Source organism: Oncorhynchus masou, chromosome 14 (genome assembly GCF_036934945.1).
Source record: "Oncorhynchus masou masou isolate Uvic2021 chromosome 14, UVic_Omas_1.1, whole genome shotgun sequence".
Taxonomy (NCBI): domain Eukaryota; kingdom Metazoa; phylum Chordata; class Actinopteri; order Salmoniformes; family Salmonidae; genus Oncorhynchus; species Oncorhynchus masou.
In genome coordinates this window covers 21,917,691-21,936,879 of record NC_088225.1, presented here as the reverse complement: position 1 = coordinate 21,936,879, position 19,189 = coordinate 21,917,691, and the positions used below count along the sequence as shown (strand labels likewise).

The following is a 19,189-nucleotide window of genomic DNA, read 5'->3' as shown; positions in this document are numbered from 1 at the left end:
GGAAGAGGAATTGAGAGAGACGGGGATGGGTTCTATTAGGAAGAGGAATTGAGAGAGAAATGGGGGATGGGTTCTATTAGGAAGAGGAATTGAGAGAGACGGGGATGGGTTCTATTAGGAAGAGGAATTGAGAGAGACGGGGGATGGGTTCTATTAGGAAGAGGAATTGAGAGAGACGGGGATGGGTTCTATTAGGAAGAGGAATTGAGAGAAACGGGGATGGGTTCTATTAGGAAGAGGAATTGAGAGAGACGGGGGATGGGTTCTATTAGGAAGAGGAATTGAGAGAGAAATGGGGATGGGTTCTATTAGGAAGAGGAATTGAGAGAGACATATATAGATGGGTTCTATTAGGAAGAGGAATTGAGAGAGAGATGGGGGATGGGTTCTATTAGGAAGAGGAATTGAGAGAGACGGGGATGGGTTCTATTAGGAAGAGGAATTGAGAGAGATATGGGGGATGGGTTCTATTAGGAAGAGGAATTGAGAGAGATGGGGGATGGGTTCTATTAGGAAGAGGAATTGAGAGAGATGGGGGATGGGTTCTATTAGGAAGAGGAATTGAGAGAGACGGGGATGGGTTCTATTAGGAAGAGGAATTGAGAGAGACGGGGATGGGTTCTATTAGGAAGAGGAATTGAGAGAGACGGGGGATGGGTTCTATTAGGAAGAGGAATTGAGATAGACGGGGATGGGTTCTTTTAGGAAGAGAATTGAGAGAGACGGGGGATGGGTTCTATTAGGAAGAGGAATTGAGAGAGACGGGGATGGGTTCTATTAGGAAGAGGAATTGAGAGAGACGGGGGATGGGTTCTATTAGGAAGAGGAATTGAGAGAGAAACGGGGGATGGGTTCTATTAGGAAGAGGAATTGAGAGAGACGGTGATGGGTTCTATTAGGAAGAGGAATTGAGAGAGACATATATAGGATGGGTTCTATTAGGAAGAGGAATTGAGAGAGACGGGGGATGGGTTCTATTAGGAATAGGAATTGAGAGAGACGGGGATGGGTTGTATTAGGAAGAGGAATTGAGAGAGAGATGGGGGATGGGTTCTATTAGGAAGAGGAATTGAGAGAGAGACGGGGGATGGGTTCTATTAGGAAGAGGAATTGAGAGAGAGATGGGGGATGGGTTCTATTAGGAAGAGGAATTGAGAGAGAGATGGGGGATGGGTTCTATTAGGAAGAGGAATTGAGAGAGAGATGGGGGATGGGTTCTATTAGGAAGAGGAATTGAGAGAGACGGGGATGGGTTCTATTAGGAAGAGGAATTGAGAGAGACGGGGATGGGTTCTATTAGGAAGAGGAATTGAGAGAGACGGGGATGGGTTCTATTAGGAAGAGGAATTGAGAGAGACGGGGATGGGTTCTATTAGGAAGAGGAATTGAGAGAGACGGGGATGGGTTCTATTAGGAAGAGGAATTGAGAGAGACGGGGGATGGGTTCTATTAGGAAGAGGAATTGAGAGAGACGGGGATGGGTTCTATTAGGAAGAGGAATTGAGAGAGACGGGGATGGGTTCTATTAGGAAGAGGAATTGAGAGAGACGGGGATGGGTTCTATTAGGAAGAGGAATTGAGAGAGACGGGGATGGGTTGTATTAGGAAGAGGAATTGAGAGAGACGGGGATGGGTTGTATTAGGAAGAGGAATTGAGAGAGACGGGGATGGGTTCTATTAGGAAGAGGAATTGAGAGAGACGGGGGATGGGTTCTATTAGGAAGAGGAATTGAGAGAGACGGGGATGGGTTCTATTAGGAAGAGGATTTGAGAGAGACGGGGGATGGGTTCTATTAGGAAGAGGAATTGAGAGAGACGGGGATGGGTTCTATTAGGAAGAGGAATTGAGAGAGACGGTGATGGGTGCTATTAGGAAGAGGAATTGAGAGAGACGGGGATGGGTTCTATTAGGAAGAGGAATTGAGAGTGGGTTCTATTAGGAAGAGGAATTGAGAGAGACGGGGGATGGGTTCTATTAGGAAGAGGAATTGAGAGAGACGGGGATGGGTTCTATTAGGAAGAGGAATTGAGAGAGACGGGGGATGGGTTCTATTAGGAAGAGGAATTGAGAGAGACGGGGATGGGTTCTATTAGGAAGAGGAATTGAGAGAGACGGGGATGGGTTGTATTAGGAAGTGGAATTGAGAGAGACGGGGATGGGTTCTATTAGGAAGAGGAATTGAGAGAGACGGGGATGGGTTCTATTAGGAAGAGGAATTGAGAGAGACGGGGATGGGTTCTATTAGGAAGAGGAATTGAGAGAGACGGGGGATGGGTTCTATTAGGAAGAGGAATTGAGAGAGACATATATAGGATGGGTTCTATTAGGAAGAGGAATTGAGAGAGACGGGGGATGGGTTCTATTAGGAAGAGGAATTGAGAGAGACGGGGATGGGTTGTATTAGGAAGAGGAATTGAGAGAGACGGGGATGGGTTCTATTAGGAAGAGGAATTGAGAGAGAGACGGGGGATGGGTTCTATTAGGAAGAGGAATTGAGAGAGACGGGGGATGGGTTCTATTAGGAAGAGGAATTGAGAGAGACGGGGATGGGTTCTATTAGGAAGAGGAATTGAGAGAGACGGGGATGGGTTCTATTAGGAAGAGGAATTGAGAGAGACGGGGATGGGTTCTATTAGGAAGAGGAATTGAGAGAGACGGGGATGGGTTGTATTAGGAAGAGGAATTGAGAGAGACGGGGATGGGTTCTATTGGGAAGAGGAATTGAGAGAGAAATGGGGGATGGGTTCCATTAGGAAGAGGGGGAGATAGACGGGGATGTTTCTATTAGGAAGAGGAATTGAGAGAGACGGGGATGGGTTCTATTAGGAAGAGGAATTGAGAGAGACGGGGATGGGTTGTATTAGGAAGAGGAATTGAGAGAGACGGGGATGGGTTCTATTAGGAAGAGGAATTGAGAGAAACGGGGATGGGTTCTATTAGGAAGAGGAATTGAGAGAGACGGGGATGGGTTGTATTAGGAAGAGGAATTGAGAGAGACGGGGATGGGTTCTTTTAGGGAGAGGAATTGAGAGAGACGGGGGATGGGTTCTATTAGGAAGAGGAATTGAGAGAGACGGGGATGGGTTCTATTAGGAAGAGGAATTGAGAGAGACGGGGATGGGTTCTATTAGGAAGAGGAATTGAGAGAGACGGGGATGGGTTCTATTAGGAAGAGGAATTGAGAGAGACGGGGGATGGGTTCTATTAGGAAGAGGAATTGAGAGAGACGGGGATGGGTGATTAGGAAGAGGAATTGAGAGAGAAATGGGGATGGGTTCTATTAGGAAGAGGAATTGAGAGAGACGGGGATGGGTTCTATTAGGGAGAGGAATTGAGAGAGACGGGGATGGGTTCTATTAGGAAGAAGAATTGAGAGAGACGGGGATGGGTTCCATTAGGAAGAAGAATTGAGAGAGACGGGGGATGGGTTCTATTAGGAAGAGGAATTGAGAGAGACGGGGATGGGTTCTATTAGGAAGAGGAATTGAGAGAGAAACAGGGGATGGGTTCTATTAGGAAGAGGAATTGAGAGAGACGGGGATGGGTTCTATTAGGAAGAGGAATTGAGAGAGACGGGGATGGGTTCTATTAGGAAGAGGAATTGAGAGAGACGGGGATGGGTTGTATTAGGAAGAGGAATTGAGAGAGACAGGGGATGGGTTCTATTAGGAAGAGGAATTGAGAGAGAGAGGGGGGATGGGTTCTATTAGGAAGAGGAATTGAGAGAGACGGGGGATGGGTTCTATTAGGAAGAGGAATTGAGAGAGAGGGGATGGGTTCTATTAGGAAGAGGAATGGGTTGAGAAGAGAAACGGGGATGGGTTCTATTAGGAAGAGGAATTGAGAGAGACGGGGATGGGTTCTATTAGGAAGAGGAATTGAGAGAGACGGGGATGGGTTCTATTAGGAAGAGGAATTGGGAGAGAGAGACGGGGATGGGTTCTATTAGGAAGAGGAATTGAGAGAGACGGGGATGGGTTCTATTAGGAAGAGGAATTGAGAGAGACGGGGATGGGTTCTATTAGGAAGAGGAATTGAGAGAGACGGGGATGGGTTCTATTAGGAAGAGGAATTGAGAGAGACGGGGATGGGTTCTATTAGGAAGAGGAATTGAGAGAGACGGTGATGGGTTCTATTAGGAAGAGGAATTGAGAGAGACATATATAGGATGGGTTCTATTAGGAAGAGGAATTGAGAGAGACGGGGGATGGGTTCTATTAGGAAGAGGAATTGAGAGAGACGGGGATGGGTTGTATTAGGAAGAGGAATTGAGAGAGACGGGGGATGGGTTCTATTAGGAAGAGGAATTGAGAGAGATGGGGATGGGTTCTATTAGGAAGAGGAATTGAGAGAGACGGGGGATGGGTTCTATTAGGAAGAGGAATTGAGAGAGACGGGGATGGGTTCTATTAGGAAGAGGAATTGAGAGAGACGGGGATGGGTTCTATTAGGAAGAGGAATTGAGAGAGAAATGGGGGATGGGTTCTATTAGGAAGAGGAATTGAGAGAGACGGGGATGGGTTCTATTAGGAAGAGGAATTGAGAGAGAATTGAGAGATGGGTTCTATTAGGAAGAGGAATTGAGAGAGACGGGGATGGGTTCTATTAGGAAGAGGAATTGAGAGAGACGGGGGATGGGTTCTATTAGGAAGAGGAATTGAGAGAGACGGGGATGGGTTCTATTAGGAAGAGGAATTGAGAGAGACGGGGATGGGTTCTATTAGGAAGAGGAATTGAGAGAGACATATATAGGATGGGTTCTATTAGGAAGAGGAATTGAGAGAGACGGGGATGGGTTCTATTAGGAAGAGGAATTGAGAGAGACGGGGATGGGTTGTATTAGGAAGAGGAATTGAGAGAGAGATGGGGGATGGGTTCTATTAGGAAGAGGAATTGAGAGAGACGATGGGTTCGGGGATGGGTTCTATTAGGAAGAGGAATTGAGAGAGAGAAGGGGGATGGGTGCTATTAGGAAGAGGAATTGAGAGAGAGACGGGGGATGGGTTCTATTAGGAAGAGGAATTGAGAGAGACGGGGATGGGTTCTATTAGGAAGAGGAATTGAGAGAGACGGGGATGGGTTCTATTAGGAAGAGGAATTGAGAGAGACGGGGATGGGTTCTATTAGGAAGAGGAATTGAGAGAGACGGGGGATGGGTTCTATTAGGAAGAGGAATTGAGAGAGACGGGGATGGGTTGATTAGGAAGAGGAATTGAGAGAGACGGGGATGGGTTCTATTAGGAAGAGGAATTGAGAGAGAAACGGGGATGGGTTCCATTAGGAAGAGGAATTTCTATTAGAAGAGGACGGGGGGATGGGTTCTATTAGGAAGAGGAATTGAGAGAGACGGGGATGGGTTCTATTAGGAAGAGGAATTGAGAGAGACGGGGATGGGTTGTATTAGGAAGAGGAATTGAGAGAGACGGGGATGGGTTCTATTAGGAAGAGGAATTGAGAGAAACGGGGGATGGGTTCTATTAGGAAGAGGAATTGAGAGAGACGGGGGATGGGTTGTATTAGGAAGAGGAATTGAGAGAGACGGGGGATGGGTTCTATTAGGAAGAGGAATTGAGAGAGACGGGGATGGGTTCTATTAGGAAGAGGAATTGAGAGAGACGGGGATGGGTTCTATTAGGAAGAGGAATTGAGAGAGACGGGGATGGGTTCTATTAGGAAGAGGAATTGAGAGAGACGGGGATGGGTTCTATTAGGAAGAGGAATTGAGAGAGACGGGGATGGGTTCTATTAGGAAGAGGAATTGAGAGAGACGGGGATGGGTTCTATTAGGAAGAGGAATTGAGAGAGAAGAGGAATTGGGATGGGTGCTATTAGGAAGAGGAATTGAGAGAGAAATGGGGGATGGGTTCTATTAGGAAGAGGAATTGAGAGAGACGGGGATGGGTTCTATTAGGAAGAGGAATTGAGAGAGACGGGGGATGGGTTCTATTAGGAAGAGGAATTGAGAGAGACGGGGATGGGTTCTATTAGGAAGAGGAATTGAGAGAGACGGGGATGGGTTCTATTAGGAAGAGGAATTGAGAGAGACGGGGGATGGGTTCTATTAGGAAGAGGAATTGAGAGAGAAACGGGGGATGGGTTCTATTAGGAAGAGGAATTGAGAGAGACATATATAGGATGGGTTCTATTAGGAAGAGGAATTGAGAGAAACTGGGATGGGTTCTATTAGGAAGAGGAATTGAGAGAGACGGGGGATGGGTTGTATTAGGAAGAGGAATTGAGAGAGATATGGGGATGGGTTCTATTAGGAAGAGGAATTGAGAGAGAGATGGGGGATGGGTTCTATTAGGAAGAGGAATTGAGAGAGACGGGTGATGGGTTCTATTAGGAAGAGGAATTGAGAGAGACGGGGATGGGTTCTATTAGGAAGAGGAATTGAGAGAGACGGGGATGGGTTCTATTAGGAAGAGGAATTGAGAGAGACGGGGATGGGTTCTATTAGGAAGAGGAATTGAGAGAGACGGGGGATGGGTTCTATTAGGAAGAGGAATTGAGAGAGACGGGGGATGGGTTCTATTAGGAAGAGGAATTGAGAGAGACGGGGGATGGGTTCTATTAGGAAGAGGAATTGAGAGAGACGGGGATGGGTTCTATTAGGAAGAGGAATTGAGAGAGACGGGGATGGGTTCTATTAGGAAGAGGAATTGAGAGAGACGGGGATGGGTTGTATTAGGAAGAGGAATTGAGAGAGACGGGGATGGGTTCTATTAGGAAGAGGAATTGAGAGAGACGGGGATGGGTTCTATTAGGAAGAGGAATTGAGAGAGACGGGGATGGGTTGTATTAGGAAGAGGAATTGAGAGAGACGGGGATGGGTTCTATTAGGAAGAGGAATTGAGAGAGACGGGGGATGGGTTCTATTAGGAAGAGGAATTGAGAGAGACGGGGGATGGGTTCTATTAGGAAGAGGAATTGAGAGAGACGGGGATGGGTTCTATTAGGAAGAGGAATTGAGAGAGACGGGGATGGGTTGTATTAGGAAGAGGAATTGAGAGAGACGGGGATGGGTTCTATTAGGAAGAGGAATTGAGAGAGACGGGGATGGGTTCTATTAGGAAGAGGAATTGAGAGAGAAATGGGGGATGGGTTCTATTAGGAAGAGGAATTGAGAGAGACGGGGATGGGTTCTTTTAGGAAGAGGAATTGAGAGAGACGGGGGATGGGTTCTATTAGGAAGAAGAATTGAGAGAGACGGGGGATGAGTTCCATTAGGAAGAAGAATTGAGAGAGACGGGGGATGGGTTCTATTAGGAAGAAGAATTGAGAGAGACGGGGGATGGGTTCTATTAGGAAGAGGAATTGAGAGAGTGACGGGGATGGGTTCTATTAGGAAGAGGAATTGAGAGAGACGGGGATGGGTTCTATTAGGAAGAGGAATTCAGAGAGACGGGGATGGGTTCTATTAGGAAGAGGAATTGAGAGAGACGGGGGATGGGTTGTATTAGGAAGAGGAATTGAGAGAAACAGGGGATGGGTTCTATTAGGAAGAGGAATTGAGAGAGAGGGGGATGGGTTCTATTAGGAAGAGGAATTGAGAGAGACGGGGGATGGGTTCTATTAGGAAGAGGAATTGAGAATGGGTTCTATTAGGAAGAGAGAGAGACGGGGATGGGTTCTATTAGGAAGAGGAATTGAGAGAGACGGGGATGGGTTCTATTAGGAAGAGGAATTGAGAGAGACGGGGGATGGGTTCTATTAGGAAGAGGAATTGAGAGAGACGGGGATGGGTTCTATTAGGAAGAGGAATTGAGAGAGACGGGGATGGGTTCTATTAGGAAGAGGAATTGAGAGAGACGGGGATGGGTTCTATTAGGAAGAGGAATTGAGAGAGACGGGGATGGGTTCTATTAGGAAGAGGAATTGAGAGAGACGGGGATGGGTTCTATTAGGAAGAGGAATTGAGAGAGAGAGAAAAGGGGATGGGTTCTATTAGGAAGAGGAATTGAGAGAGACATATATAGGATGGGTGCTATTAGGAAGAGGAATTGAGAGAGACGGGGGATGGGTTCTATTAGGAATAGGAATTGAGAGAGACGGGGATGGGTTGTATTAGGAAGAGGAATTGAGAGAGATATGGGGGATGGGTTCTATTAGGAAGAGGGAATTGAGAGAGATGGGGGATGGGTTCTATTAGGAAGAGGAATTGAGAGAGACGGGGGATGGGTTCTATTAGGAAGAGGAATTGAGAGAGACGGGGATGGGTTCTATTAGGAAGAGGAATTGAGAGAGACGGGGATGGGTTCTATTAGGAAGAGGAATTGAGAGAACGGGGATGGGTTCTATTAGGAAGAGGAATTGAGAGAGACGGGGATGGGTTCTATTAGGAAGAGGAATTGAGAGAGACGGGGATGGGTTCTATTAGGAAGAGGAATTGAGAGAGACGGGGATGGGTTCTATTAGGAAGAGGAATTGAGAGAGAACGGGGATGGGTTCTATTAGGAAGAGGAATTGAGAGAGACGGGGATGGGTTCTATTAGGAAGAGGAATTGAGAGAGAAACGGGGGATGGGTTCTATTAGGAAGAGGAATTGAGAGAGACATATATGGGTTCTATTAGGAAGAGGAATTGAGAGAGACGGGGATGGGTTCTATTAGGAAGAGGAATTGAGAGAGACGGGGATGGGTTGTATTAGGAAGAGGAATTGAGAGAGATGGGGATGGGTTCTATTAGGAAGAGGAATTGAGAGAGACGGGGATGGGTTCTATTAGGAAGAGGAGATTGAGAGAGAATGGGTTCTATTAGGAAGAGAGAGAGAGAGGGGGGATGGGTTCTATTAGGAAGAGGAATTGAGAGAGATGGGGGATGGGTTCTATTAGGAAGAGGAATTGAGAGAGACGGGGATGGGTTCTATTAGGAAGAGGAATTGAGAGAGACGGGGATGGGTTCTATTAGGAAGAGGAATTGAGAGAGACTGGGATGGGTTCTATTAGGAATAGGAATTGAGAGAGGGGGATGGGTTGTATTAGGAAGAGGAATTGAGAGAGACGGAGGGATGGGTTCTATTAGGAAGAGGAATTCAGAGAGACGGGGGATGGGTTCTATTAGGAAGAGGAATTGAGAGAGAAACGGGGGATGGGTTCCATTAGGAAGAGGAATTGAGATAGACGGGGGAAGTGTTCTATTAGGAAGAGGAATTGAGAGAGACGGGGATGGGTTCTATTAGGAAGAGGAATTGAGAGAGACGGGGATGGGTTGTATTAGGAAGAGGAATTGAGAGAGACGGGGATGGGTTCTATTAGGAAGAGGATTTGAGAGAAACGGGGGATGGGTTCTATTAGGAAGAGGAATTGAGAGAGACGGGGGATGGATTGTATTAGGAAGAGGAATTGAGAGAGACGGGGATGGGTTCTATTAGGAAGAGGATTTGAGAGAGACGGGGGAGGGGTTCTATTAGGAAGAGGAATTGAGAGAGACGGGGATGGGTTCTATTAGGAAGAGGAATTGAGAGAGACGGGATGGGTTCTATTAGGAAGAGGAATTGAGAGAGACGGGGGATGGGTTCTATTAGGAAGAGGAATTGAGAGAGAGACGGGGATGGGTTCTATTAGGAAGAGGAATTGAGAGAGACGGGGGGATGGGTTCTATTAGGAAGAGGAATTGAGAGAGACGGGGATGGGTTGTATTAGGAAGAGGAATTGAGAGAGACGGGGGGATGGGTTCTATTAGGAAGAGGAATTGAGAGAGACGGGGATGGGTTCTATTAGGAAGAGGAATTGAGAGAGACGGGGATGGGTTCTATTAGGAAGAGGAATTGAGAGAGACGGGGATGGGTTCTATTAGGAAGAGGAATTGAGAGAAACGGGGATGGGTTCTATTAGGAAGAGCAATTGAGAGAGACGGGGGATGGGTTCTATTAGGAAGAGGAATTGAGAGAGAAACGGGGGATGGGTTCTATTAGGAAGAGGAATTGAGAGAGACATATATAGGATGGGTTCTATTAGGAAGAGGAATTGAGAGAGACGGGGGATGGGTTCTATTAGGAATAGGAATTGAGAGAGACGGGGATGGGTTGTATTAGGAAGAGGAATTGAGAGAGAGATGGGGGATGGGTTCTATTAGGAAGAGGAATTGAGAGAGAGATGGGGGATGGGTTCTATTAGGAAGAGGAATTGAGAGAGATGGGGGATGGGTTCTATTAGGAAGAGGAATTGAGAGAGACGGGGATGGGTTCTATTAGGAAGAGGAATTGAGAGAGACGGGGATGGGTTCTATTAGGAAGAGGAATTGAGAGAGACGGGGATGGGTTCTATTAGGAAGAGGAATTGAGAGAGACGGGGGATGGGTTGTATTAGGAAGAGGAATTGAGAGAGACGGGGGATGGGTTCTATTAGGAAGAGGAATTGAGAGAGACGGGGGATGGGTTCTATTAGGAAGAGGAATTGAGAGAGACGGGGATGGGTTCTATTAGGAAGAGGAATTGAGAGAGACGGGGATGGGTTCTATTAGGAAGAGGAATTGAGAGAGACGGGGATGGGTTGTATTAGGAAGAGGAATTGAGAGAGACGGGGATGGGTTCTATTAGGAAGAGGAATTGAGAGAGACGGGGATGGGTTCTATTAGGAAGAGGAATTGAGAGAGACGGGGATGGGTTGTATTAGGAAGAGGAATTGAGAGAGACGGGGATGGGTTCTATTAGGAAGAGGAATTGAGAGAGACGGGGGATGGGTTCTATTAGGAAGAGGAATTGAGAGAGACGGGGATGGGTTCTATTAGGAAGAGGAATTGAGAGAGACGGGGATGGGTTCTATTAGGAAGAGGAATTGAGAGAGACGGGGATGGGTTGTATTAGGAAGAGGAATTGAGAGAGACGGGGATGGGTTCTATTAGGAAGAGGAATTGAGAGAGACGGGGATGGGTTCTATTAGGAAGAGGAATTGAGAGAGACGGGGATGGGTTCTATTAGGAAGAGGAATTGAGAGAGACGGGGATGGGTTCTATTAGGAAGAGGAATTGAGAGAGACGGGGATGGGTTCTATTAGGAAGAAGAATTGAGAGAGACGGGGATGGGTTCCATTAGGAAGATTAGAATTGAGAGAGACGGGGGATGGGTTCTATTAGGAAGAGGAATTGAGAGAGACGGGGATGGGTTCTATTAGGAAGAGGAATTGAGAGAGACGGGGATGGGTTCTATTAGGAAGAGGAATTGAGAGAGACGGGGATGGGTTCTATTAGGAAGAGGAATTGAGAGAGACGGGGATGGGTTCTATTAGGAAGAGGAATTGAGAGAGACGGGGGATGGGTTGTATTAGGAAGAGGAATTGAGAGAAACAGGGGATGGGTTCTATTAGGAAGAGGAATTGAGAGAGATGGGTTCTATTAGGAAGGGGATGGGTTGTATTAGGAAGAGGAATTGAGAGAGAGACGGGGGATGGGTTCTATTAGGAAGAGGAATTGAGAGAGACGGGGATGGGTTCTAGGAAGAGGAATTGAGAGAGGGGGATGGGTTCTATTAGGAAGAGGAATTGAGAGAGACGGGGATGGGTTCTATTAGGAAGAGGAATTGAGAGAGACGGGGGATGGGTTCTATTAGGAAGAGGAATTGAGAGAGACGGGGATGGGTTCTATTAGGAAGAGGACTTGAGAGAGACGGGGATGGGTTCTATTAGGAAGAGGAATTGAGAGAGACGGGGATGGGTTCTATTAGGAAGAGGAATTGAGAGAGACGGGGATGGGTTCTATTAGGAAGAGGAATTGAGAGAGACATAAGAGGAATATAGAGGATGGGTTCTATTAGGAAGAGGAATTGAGAGAGATGGGGGGGATGGGTTGTATTAGGAAGAGGAATTGAGAGAGACGGGGATGGGTTCTATTAGGAAGAGGAATTGAGAGAGACGGGGATGGGTTCTATTAGGAAGAGGAATTGAGAGAGACGGGGATGGGTTCTATTAGGAAGAGGAATTGAGAGAGACGGGGATGGGTTCTATTAGGAAGAGGAATTGAGAGAGACATATATATAGGATGGGTTCTATTAGGAAGAGGAATTGAGAGAGACGGGGGATGGGTTGTATTAGGAAGAGGAATTGAGAGAGACATATATATATAGGATGGGTTCTATTAGGAAGAGGAATTGAGAGAGACGGGGGATGGGTTCTATTAGGAAGAGGAATTGAGAGAGACGGGGATGGGTTGTATTAGGAAGAGGAATTGAGAGAGACGGGGATGGGTTGTATTAGGAAGAGGAATTGAGAGAGACGGGGGATGGGTTCTATTAGGAAGAGGAATTGAGAGAGACGGGGATGGGTTCTATTAGGAAGAGGAATTGAGAGAGACATATATAGGATGGGTTCTATTAGGAAGAGGAATTGAGAGAGACGGGGATGGGTTGTATTAGGAAGAGGAATTGAGAGAGACGGGGATGGGTTCTATTAGGAAGAGGAATTGAGAGAGACGGGGGATGGGTTCTATTAGGAAGAGGAATTGAGAGAGACGGGGATGGGTTCTATTAGGAAGAGGAATTGAGAGAGACATATATAGCATGGGTTCTATTAGGAAGAGGAATTGCGAGAGACGGGGGATGGGTTGTATTAGGAAGAGGAATTTAGAGAGACATATATATATAGGATTGGTTCTATTATGAAGAGGAATTGAGAGAGACGGGGGATGGGTTCTATTAGGAAGAGGAATTGAGAGAGACGGGGATGGGTTCTATTAGGAAGAGGAATTGAGAGAGATGGGGGATAGGTTGTATTAGGAAGAGGAATTGAGAGAGACGGGGGATGGGTTCTATTTGGAAGAGGAATTGAGAGAGACGGGGATGGGTTCTATTAGGAAGAGGAATTGAGAGAGACGGGGATGGGTTGTATTAGGAAGAGGAATTGAGAGAGACGGGGATGGGTTCTATTAGGAAGAGGAATTGAGAGAGACGGGGGATTGGTTCTATTAGGAAGAGGAATTGAGAGAGAGACAGGGGATGGGTTCTATTAGGAAGAGGAATTGAGAGAGACGGGGATGGGTTCTATTAGGAAGAGGAATTGAGAGAGACGGGGATGGGTTGTATTAGGAAGAGGAATTGAGAGAGACATTAGGAAGAGGAATTGGGGATGGGTTCTATTAGGAAGAGGAATTGAGTGAGACGGGGATGGGTTGTATTAGGAAGAGGAATTGAGAGAGACGGGGATGGGTTCTATTAGGAAGAGGAATTGAGAGAGACGGGGATGGGTTGTATTAGGAAGAGGAATTGAGAGAGACGGGGGATGGGTTCTATTAGGAAGAGGAATTGAGAGAGACGGGGATGGGTTCTATTAGGAAGAGTAATTGAGAGAGACATATATAGGATGGGTTCTATTAGGAAGAGGAATTGAGAGAGACATATATAGGATGGGTTGTATTAATAAGAGGAATTGAGAGAGACATATAGGATGGGTTCTATTAGGAAGAGGATTTGAGGGAGACATATATAGTGTGGGTTGTATTAGGAAGAGGAATTGAGAGAGACATATATAGGATGGGTTCTATTAGGAAGAGGAATTGAGAGAGACGGGGATGGGTTCTATTAGGAAGAGGAATTGAGAGAGACGGGGATGGGTTCTATTAGGAAGAGGAATTGAGAGAGACGGGGGATGGGTTGTATTAGGAAGAGGAATTGAGAGAGACGGGGATGGGTTCTATTAGGAAGAGGAATTGAGAGAGACGGGAATGGGTTCTATTAGGAAGAGGAATTGAGAGAGACATATATAGGATGGGTTCTATTAGGAAGAGGAATTGAGAGAGACGGGGGATGGGTTGTATTAGGAAGAGGAATTGAGAGAGACGGGGATGGGTTCTATTAGGAAGAGGAATTGAGAGAGACGGGGGATGGGTTCTATTAGGAAGAGGAATTGAGAGAGACGGGGATGGGTTCTATTAGGAAGAGGAATTGAGAGAGACGGGGGATGGGTTCTATTAGGAAGAGGAATTGAGAGAGACGGGGATGGGTTCTATTAGGAAGAGGAATTGAGAGAGACATATATAGGATGGGTTCTATTAGGAAGAGGAATTGAGAGAGACATATATAGGGATGGGTTGTATTAGGAAGAGGAATTGAGAGAGATGGGGATGGGTTCTATTAGGAAGAGGAATTGAGAGAGAGACGGGGATGGGTTCTGTATTAGGAAGAGGAATTGAGAGAGACGGGGGATGGGTTCTATTAGGAAGAGGAATTGAGAGAGAGGGGATGGGTTCTATTAGGAAGAGGAATTGAGAGAGACGGGGATGGGTTCTATTAGGAAGAGGAATTGAGAGAGACGGGGATGGGTTGTATTAGGAAGAGGAATTGAGAGAGACGGGGATGGGTTGTATAAGGAAGAGGAATTGAGAGAGAGACGGGAATGGGTTCTATTAGGAAGAGGAATTGAGAGAGACGGGGGATGGGTTGTATTAGGAAGAGGAATTGAGAGAGACGGGGATGGGTTCTATTAGGAAGAGGGATTGAGAGAGACGGGGATGGGTTCTATTAGGAAGAGGAATTGAGAGAGACGGGGATGGGTTCTATTAGGAAGAGGAATTGAGAGAGACGGGGATGGGTTCTATTAGGAAGAGGAATTGAGAGAAACGGGGATGGGTTCTATTAGGAAGAGGAATTGAGAGAGACGGGGATGGGTTCTATTAGGAAGAGGAATTGAGAGAGACGGGGATGGGTTGTATTAGGAAGAGGAATTGAGAGACGATGGGGATGGGTTCTATTAGGAAGAGGAATTGAGAGAGATGGGGATGGGTTCTATTAGGAAGAGGAATTGAGAGAGACGGGGATGGGTTCTATTAGGAAGAGGAATTGAGAGAGAGAGAGGGATGGGTTCTATTAGGAAGAGGAATTGAGAGAGACGGGGATGGGTTCTATTAGGAAGAGGAATTGAGAGAGACGGGGATGGGTTGTATTAGGAAGAGGAATTGAGAGAGATGGGGGTGGGTTGTATTAGGAAGAGGAATTGAGAGAGACGGGGGATGGGTTCTATTAGGAAGAGGAATTGAGAGAGACGGGGGATGGGTTCTATTAGGAAGAGGAATTGAGAGAGACGGGGATGGGTTCTATTAGGAAGAGGAATTGAGAGAGACGGGGATGGGTTCCATTAGGAAGAGGAATTGAGAGAGACGGGGGATGGGTTCCATTAGGAAGAGGATTTGAGAGAGACGGGGGATGGGTTCTATTAGGAAGAGGAATTGAGAGAGACAGGGGATGGGTTCTATTAGGAAGAGGAATTGAGAGAGAGATGGGGGATGGGTTCTATTAGGAAGAGGAATTGAGAGAGAGATGGGGGATGGGTTCTATTAGGAAGAGGAATTGAGAGAGAGATGGGGATGGGTTCTATTAGGAAGAGGAATTGAGAGAGACGGGGGATGGGTTGTATTAGGAAGAGGAATTGAGAGAAACGGGGGATGGGTTCTATTAGGAAGAGGAATTGAGAGAGACGGGGGATGGGTTCCATTAGGAAGAGGAATTGAGAGAGACGGGGGATGGGTTCCATTAGGAAGAGGAATTGAGAGAGATGGGGGATGGGTTCCATTAGGAAGAGGAATTGAGAGAGATGGGGGATGGGTTCCATTAGGAAGAGGAATTGAGAGAGACAGGGGATGGGTTCTATTAGGAAGAGGAATTGAGAGAGACGGGGGATGGGTTCTATTAGGAAGAGGAATTGAGAGAGACAGGGGGATGGGTTCTATTAGGAAGAGGAATTGAGAGAGATGGGTTCTATTAGGGGGATGGGTTCTATTAGGAAGAGGAATTGAGAGAGACGGGGATGGGTTGTATTAGGAAGAGGAATTGAGAGAGACGGGGATGGGTTCTATTAGGAAGAGGAATTGAGAGAGACGGGGATGGGTTGTATTAGGAAGAGGAATTGAGAGAGACGGGGATGGGTTGTATTAGGAAGAGGAATTGAGAGAGACGGGGATGGGTTGTATTAGGAAGAGGAATTGAGAGAGACGGGGATGGGTTCTATTAGGAAGAGGAATTGAGAGAGACGGGGATGGGTTATATTAGGAAGAGGAATTGAGAGAGACGGGGGATGGGTTGTATTAGGAAGAGGAATTGAGAGAGACGGGGATGGGTTCTATTAGGAAGAGGAATTGAGAGAGATGGGGATGGGTTCTATTAGGAAGAGGAATTGAGAGAGACGGGGATGGGTTCTATTAGGAAGAGGAATTGAGAGAGACGGGGATGGGTTCTATTAGGAAGAGGAATTGAGAGAGACGATGGGGATGGGTTCTATTAGGAAGAGGAATTGAGAGAGAGACGGGGATGGGTTCTATTAGGAAGAGGAATTGAGAGAGACGGGGATGGGTTCTATTAGGAAGAGGAATTGAGAGAGACGGGGATGGGTTCTATTAGGAAGAGGAATTGAGAGAGACGGGGATGGGTTCTATTAGGAAGAGGAATTGAGAGAGAGACGGGGATGGGTTCTATTAGGAAGAGGAATTGAGAGAGAGACGGGGATGGGTTCTATTAGGAAGAGGAATTGAGAGAGACGGGGATGGGTTCTATTAGGAAGAGGAATTGAGAGAGATGGGGATGGGTTCTATTAGGAAGAGGAATTGAGAGAGACGGGGATGGGTTCTATTAGGAAGAGGAATTGAGAGAGAGACGGGGATGGGTTCTATTAGGAAGAGGAATTGAGAGAAACGGGGGATGGGTTCTATTAGGAAGAGGAATTGAGAGAGACGGGGGATGGGTTCTATTAGGAAGAGGAATTGAGAGAGAGGGGATGGGTTGTATTAGGAAGGATGGGTTGTATTAGGAATTGAGAGAGACGGGGATGGGTTCTATTAGGAAGAGGAATTGAGAGAGACGGGATGGGTTGTAGAGAGACGGGGATGGGTTCTATTAGGAAGAGGAATTGAGAGAGAGACGGGGATGGGTTCTATTAGGAAGAGGAATTGAGAGAGAGACGGGGATGGGTTGTATTAGGAAGAGGAATTGAGAGAGACGGGGATGGGTTGTATTAGGAAGAGGAATTGAGAGAGAGACGGGGGATGGGTTGTATTAGGAAGAGGAATTGAGAGAGACGGGGATGGGTTGTATTAGGAAGAGGAATTGAGAGAGACGGGGGATGGGTTCTATTAGGAAGAGGAATTGAGAGAGACGGGGATGGGTTCTATTAGGAAGAGGAATTGAGAGAGAGACGGGGGATGGGTTCTATTAGGAAGAGGAATTGAGAGAAACGGGGGATGGGTTCTATTCGGAAGAGGAATTGAGAGAGACGGGGATGGGTTGTATTAGGAAAACAGGAACGATAATAGACAGGAAGTGGTTAAACAGAGAAGGGATAGGCTGAGACAATGGTAGGAACAGGGAAAGACTGCAGTGTCATTGCAGAAGAAAAGCACTACAGCTCAAATGGGTGACGGGCAACAACAATGTGTGTGTGTGTGTGTGTGTGTGTGTGTGTGTGTAGTATGTGTGTGTACACCGTACAGTAATTTTGCTGTTATGATATCTTGTTTCTTGTCAATCTTGTGCTCTTCTTTCTTCCCATTGTTCTCTCTTGTCGTATCTGTCCTCTACGTTTGTTCTAACTCCTCCTGTTCTTTTTGCAGCGGTCGCATTCATTATAAGGATATGTACAGTTTATTGCGAGTTATCGACCCGCCTCTTGGCTTAGGAAAGAAATGCCCCCATAGAGTGGCCTGCAAGGTTTGACTTCCACTACAAATCCTCAACCACACCTGCTACAGCATCCAAGAATGGAATGAGTGTCGCTTATCTGATCTGATTGGATTTCATTTTTGTTATACTTTCTCTCTTCTTCTTTATTTTGCCCATTTCTACTTGCATTCTGATCTGAAAGGAGAATGTGTAGGACAATGCAGACACCCAGACGAGCATGACGTTGTGCACCACTGAAATGGAAAAATAAATAAAACACTTTTAAGAGTTTGATTGTGAAGAAAAAACTGAATTCTGATTGTTCTCCTTTGGTCATTTTTCTTTCTGTTGTTTTGCTTGCTGTTGAACCACGGCTAGTAGGTGCGGTGCTAGACACACTGTGGGATCTGTAGCATTGCATTGTTCTTGGGGGAGAGGACAGAAACTGCATTGACACCCCACCCTCATCATGGTATTGCCCAGTCCCAGCAGTGGAGCTCAGTGCTTGCCTCTGAAGTCCTCTGCTCTTCTATGCAATCCCTCCCTTCCCACTTGCATAGAACTATATTTTACTTCTACTAAAAGTCTCCAACTCTACTCAACTCCGCTCCTCCTCCTCCCTATACCCCCTCTTATCTTCTACAAGATATACACCCCTGCCCGCTCAGACCAGTTCTACCCCCCTCACCCCGCCAGCTCAGACCAGTTCTAGACAGCCTCACTGCGTCTCTCGCTCTCAAACCAGCCAAATAACTTTGTTTTTGTTTCTTTTTTCTCCTCTCTACTCTTTGCTTTGGTCTCTCTTTCGCTCTCATTCTCTATCTCTCTTTCTATCTGTGTCCCCCTCTTCTCTCTCTTCCCTCACTCTCTCTTTCTCCCCCTCTCTCTCTCACTCCCTCGCTCTCTCTTGCTCTCTCTCTCCTCCCTCTTCTCCTTCTCTCTCTACCCTTCTCCCACCCTACTCTCTTCTCTTATTCTCTCTGCTCTCTCTCTGGTTGGCTGTGGTTGGCTGTGGCTGTTCTGGCTGTGGCTGTGGGGGGCGGTGGCTGTGCTGCGCTGACATGCAGTGGCAGGATCAGTTGCAGGGATATGTATGACATGCTCAGGCATATGAGCCCTCCGCTAGGCCTGGGGAACAGGTGCCCGGCACGGGTGGCCTACAAGGTCAGGACCCCCTAGAACCAGGGGGCTTAGTGCCTCTTCCTCCGCTTTACTGTGTATCCGTAGTGTTGGTGTATTCTTCTTCTCTATACATTTTGTTTCTGATATTTTGAGTTATCTCCATTTTCTTCTTCTCTTTTGTTATTTGATGGAGGGGAGCGCTGATGTCGTTGTGGGGAATGCGGAGGAGGGATGGAGGGTAGGGCGAGGGGGCGGGGGGGTTAGGGTCAAGGGTAAAAGGTCAGACAGGTTTATCCACAGGAAGGGGGGAATGGAGGGAACTTCTCAGCTCTTTTGCACCGTGTATACTGACGGAAACACACACACACCTTTAAACTCACGTATTATCAAACACATACACCCACATGTTGTTTTTGCCAGTCAAAGCTTTACAAGAATCTGAGTAGAGTGCATAGTGGAATAGAATACATCTAATCAGCTGTTGTATGTAT

General features: G+C 46.6%; 1 protein-coding gene and 1 pseudogene across 1 annotated transcript in view; both read left to right on the top strand.

Moving 5' to 3' along the window:
* Positions 1-19,189, top strand: part of LOC135554533 (Ig mu chain C region membrane-bound form-like) — a 526,132-nt pseudogene that overhangs the window by 326,506 nt on the left and 180,437 nt on the right.
* LOC135554531 (voltage-dependent P/Q-type calcium channel subunit alpha-1A-like) overlaps positions 1-19,189 on the top strand; it is a 186,226-nt gene that overhangs the window by 125,891 nt on the left and 41,146 nt on the right. The window contains exon 39 of the mRNA XM_064986875.1: positions 17,528-17,624. Within this exon, the coding sequence (XP_064842947.1) occupies positions 17,528-17,624 (97 nt within the window). The remainder of the gene's footprint in view (positions 1-17,527; positions 17,625-19,189) is intronic.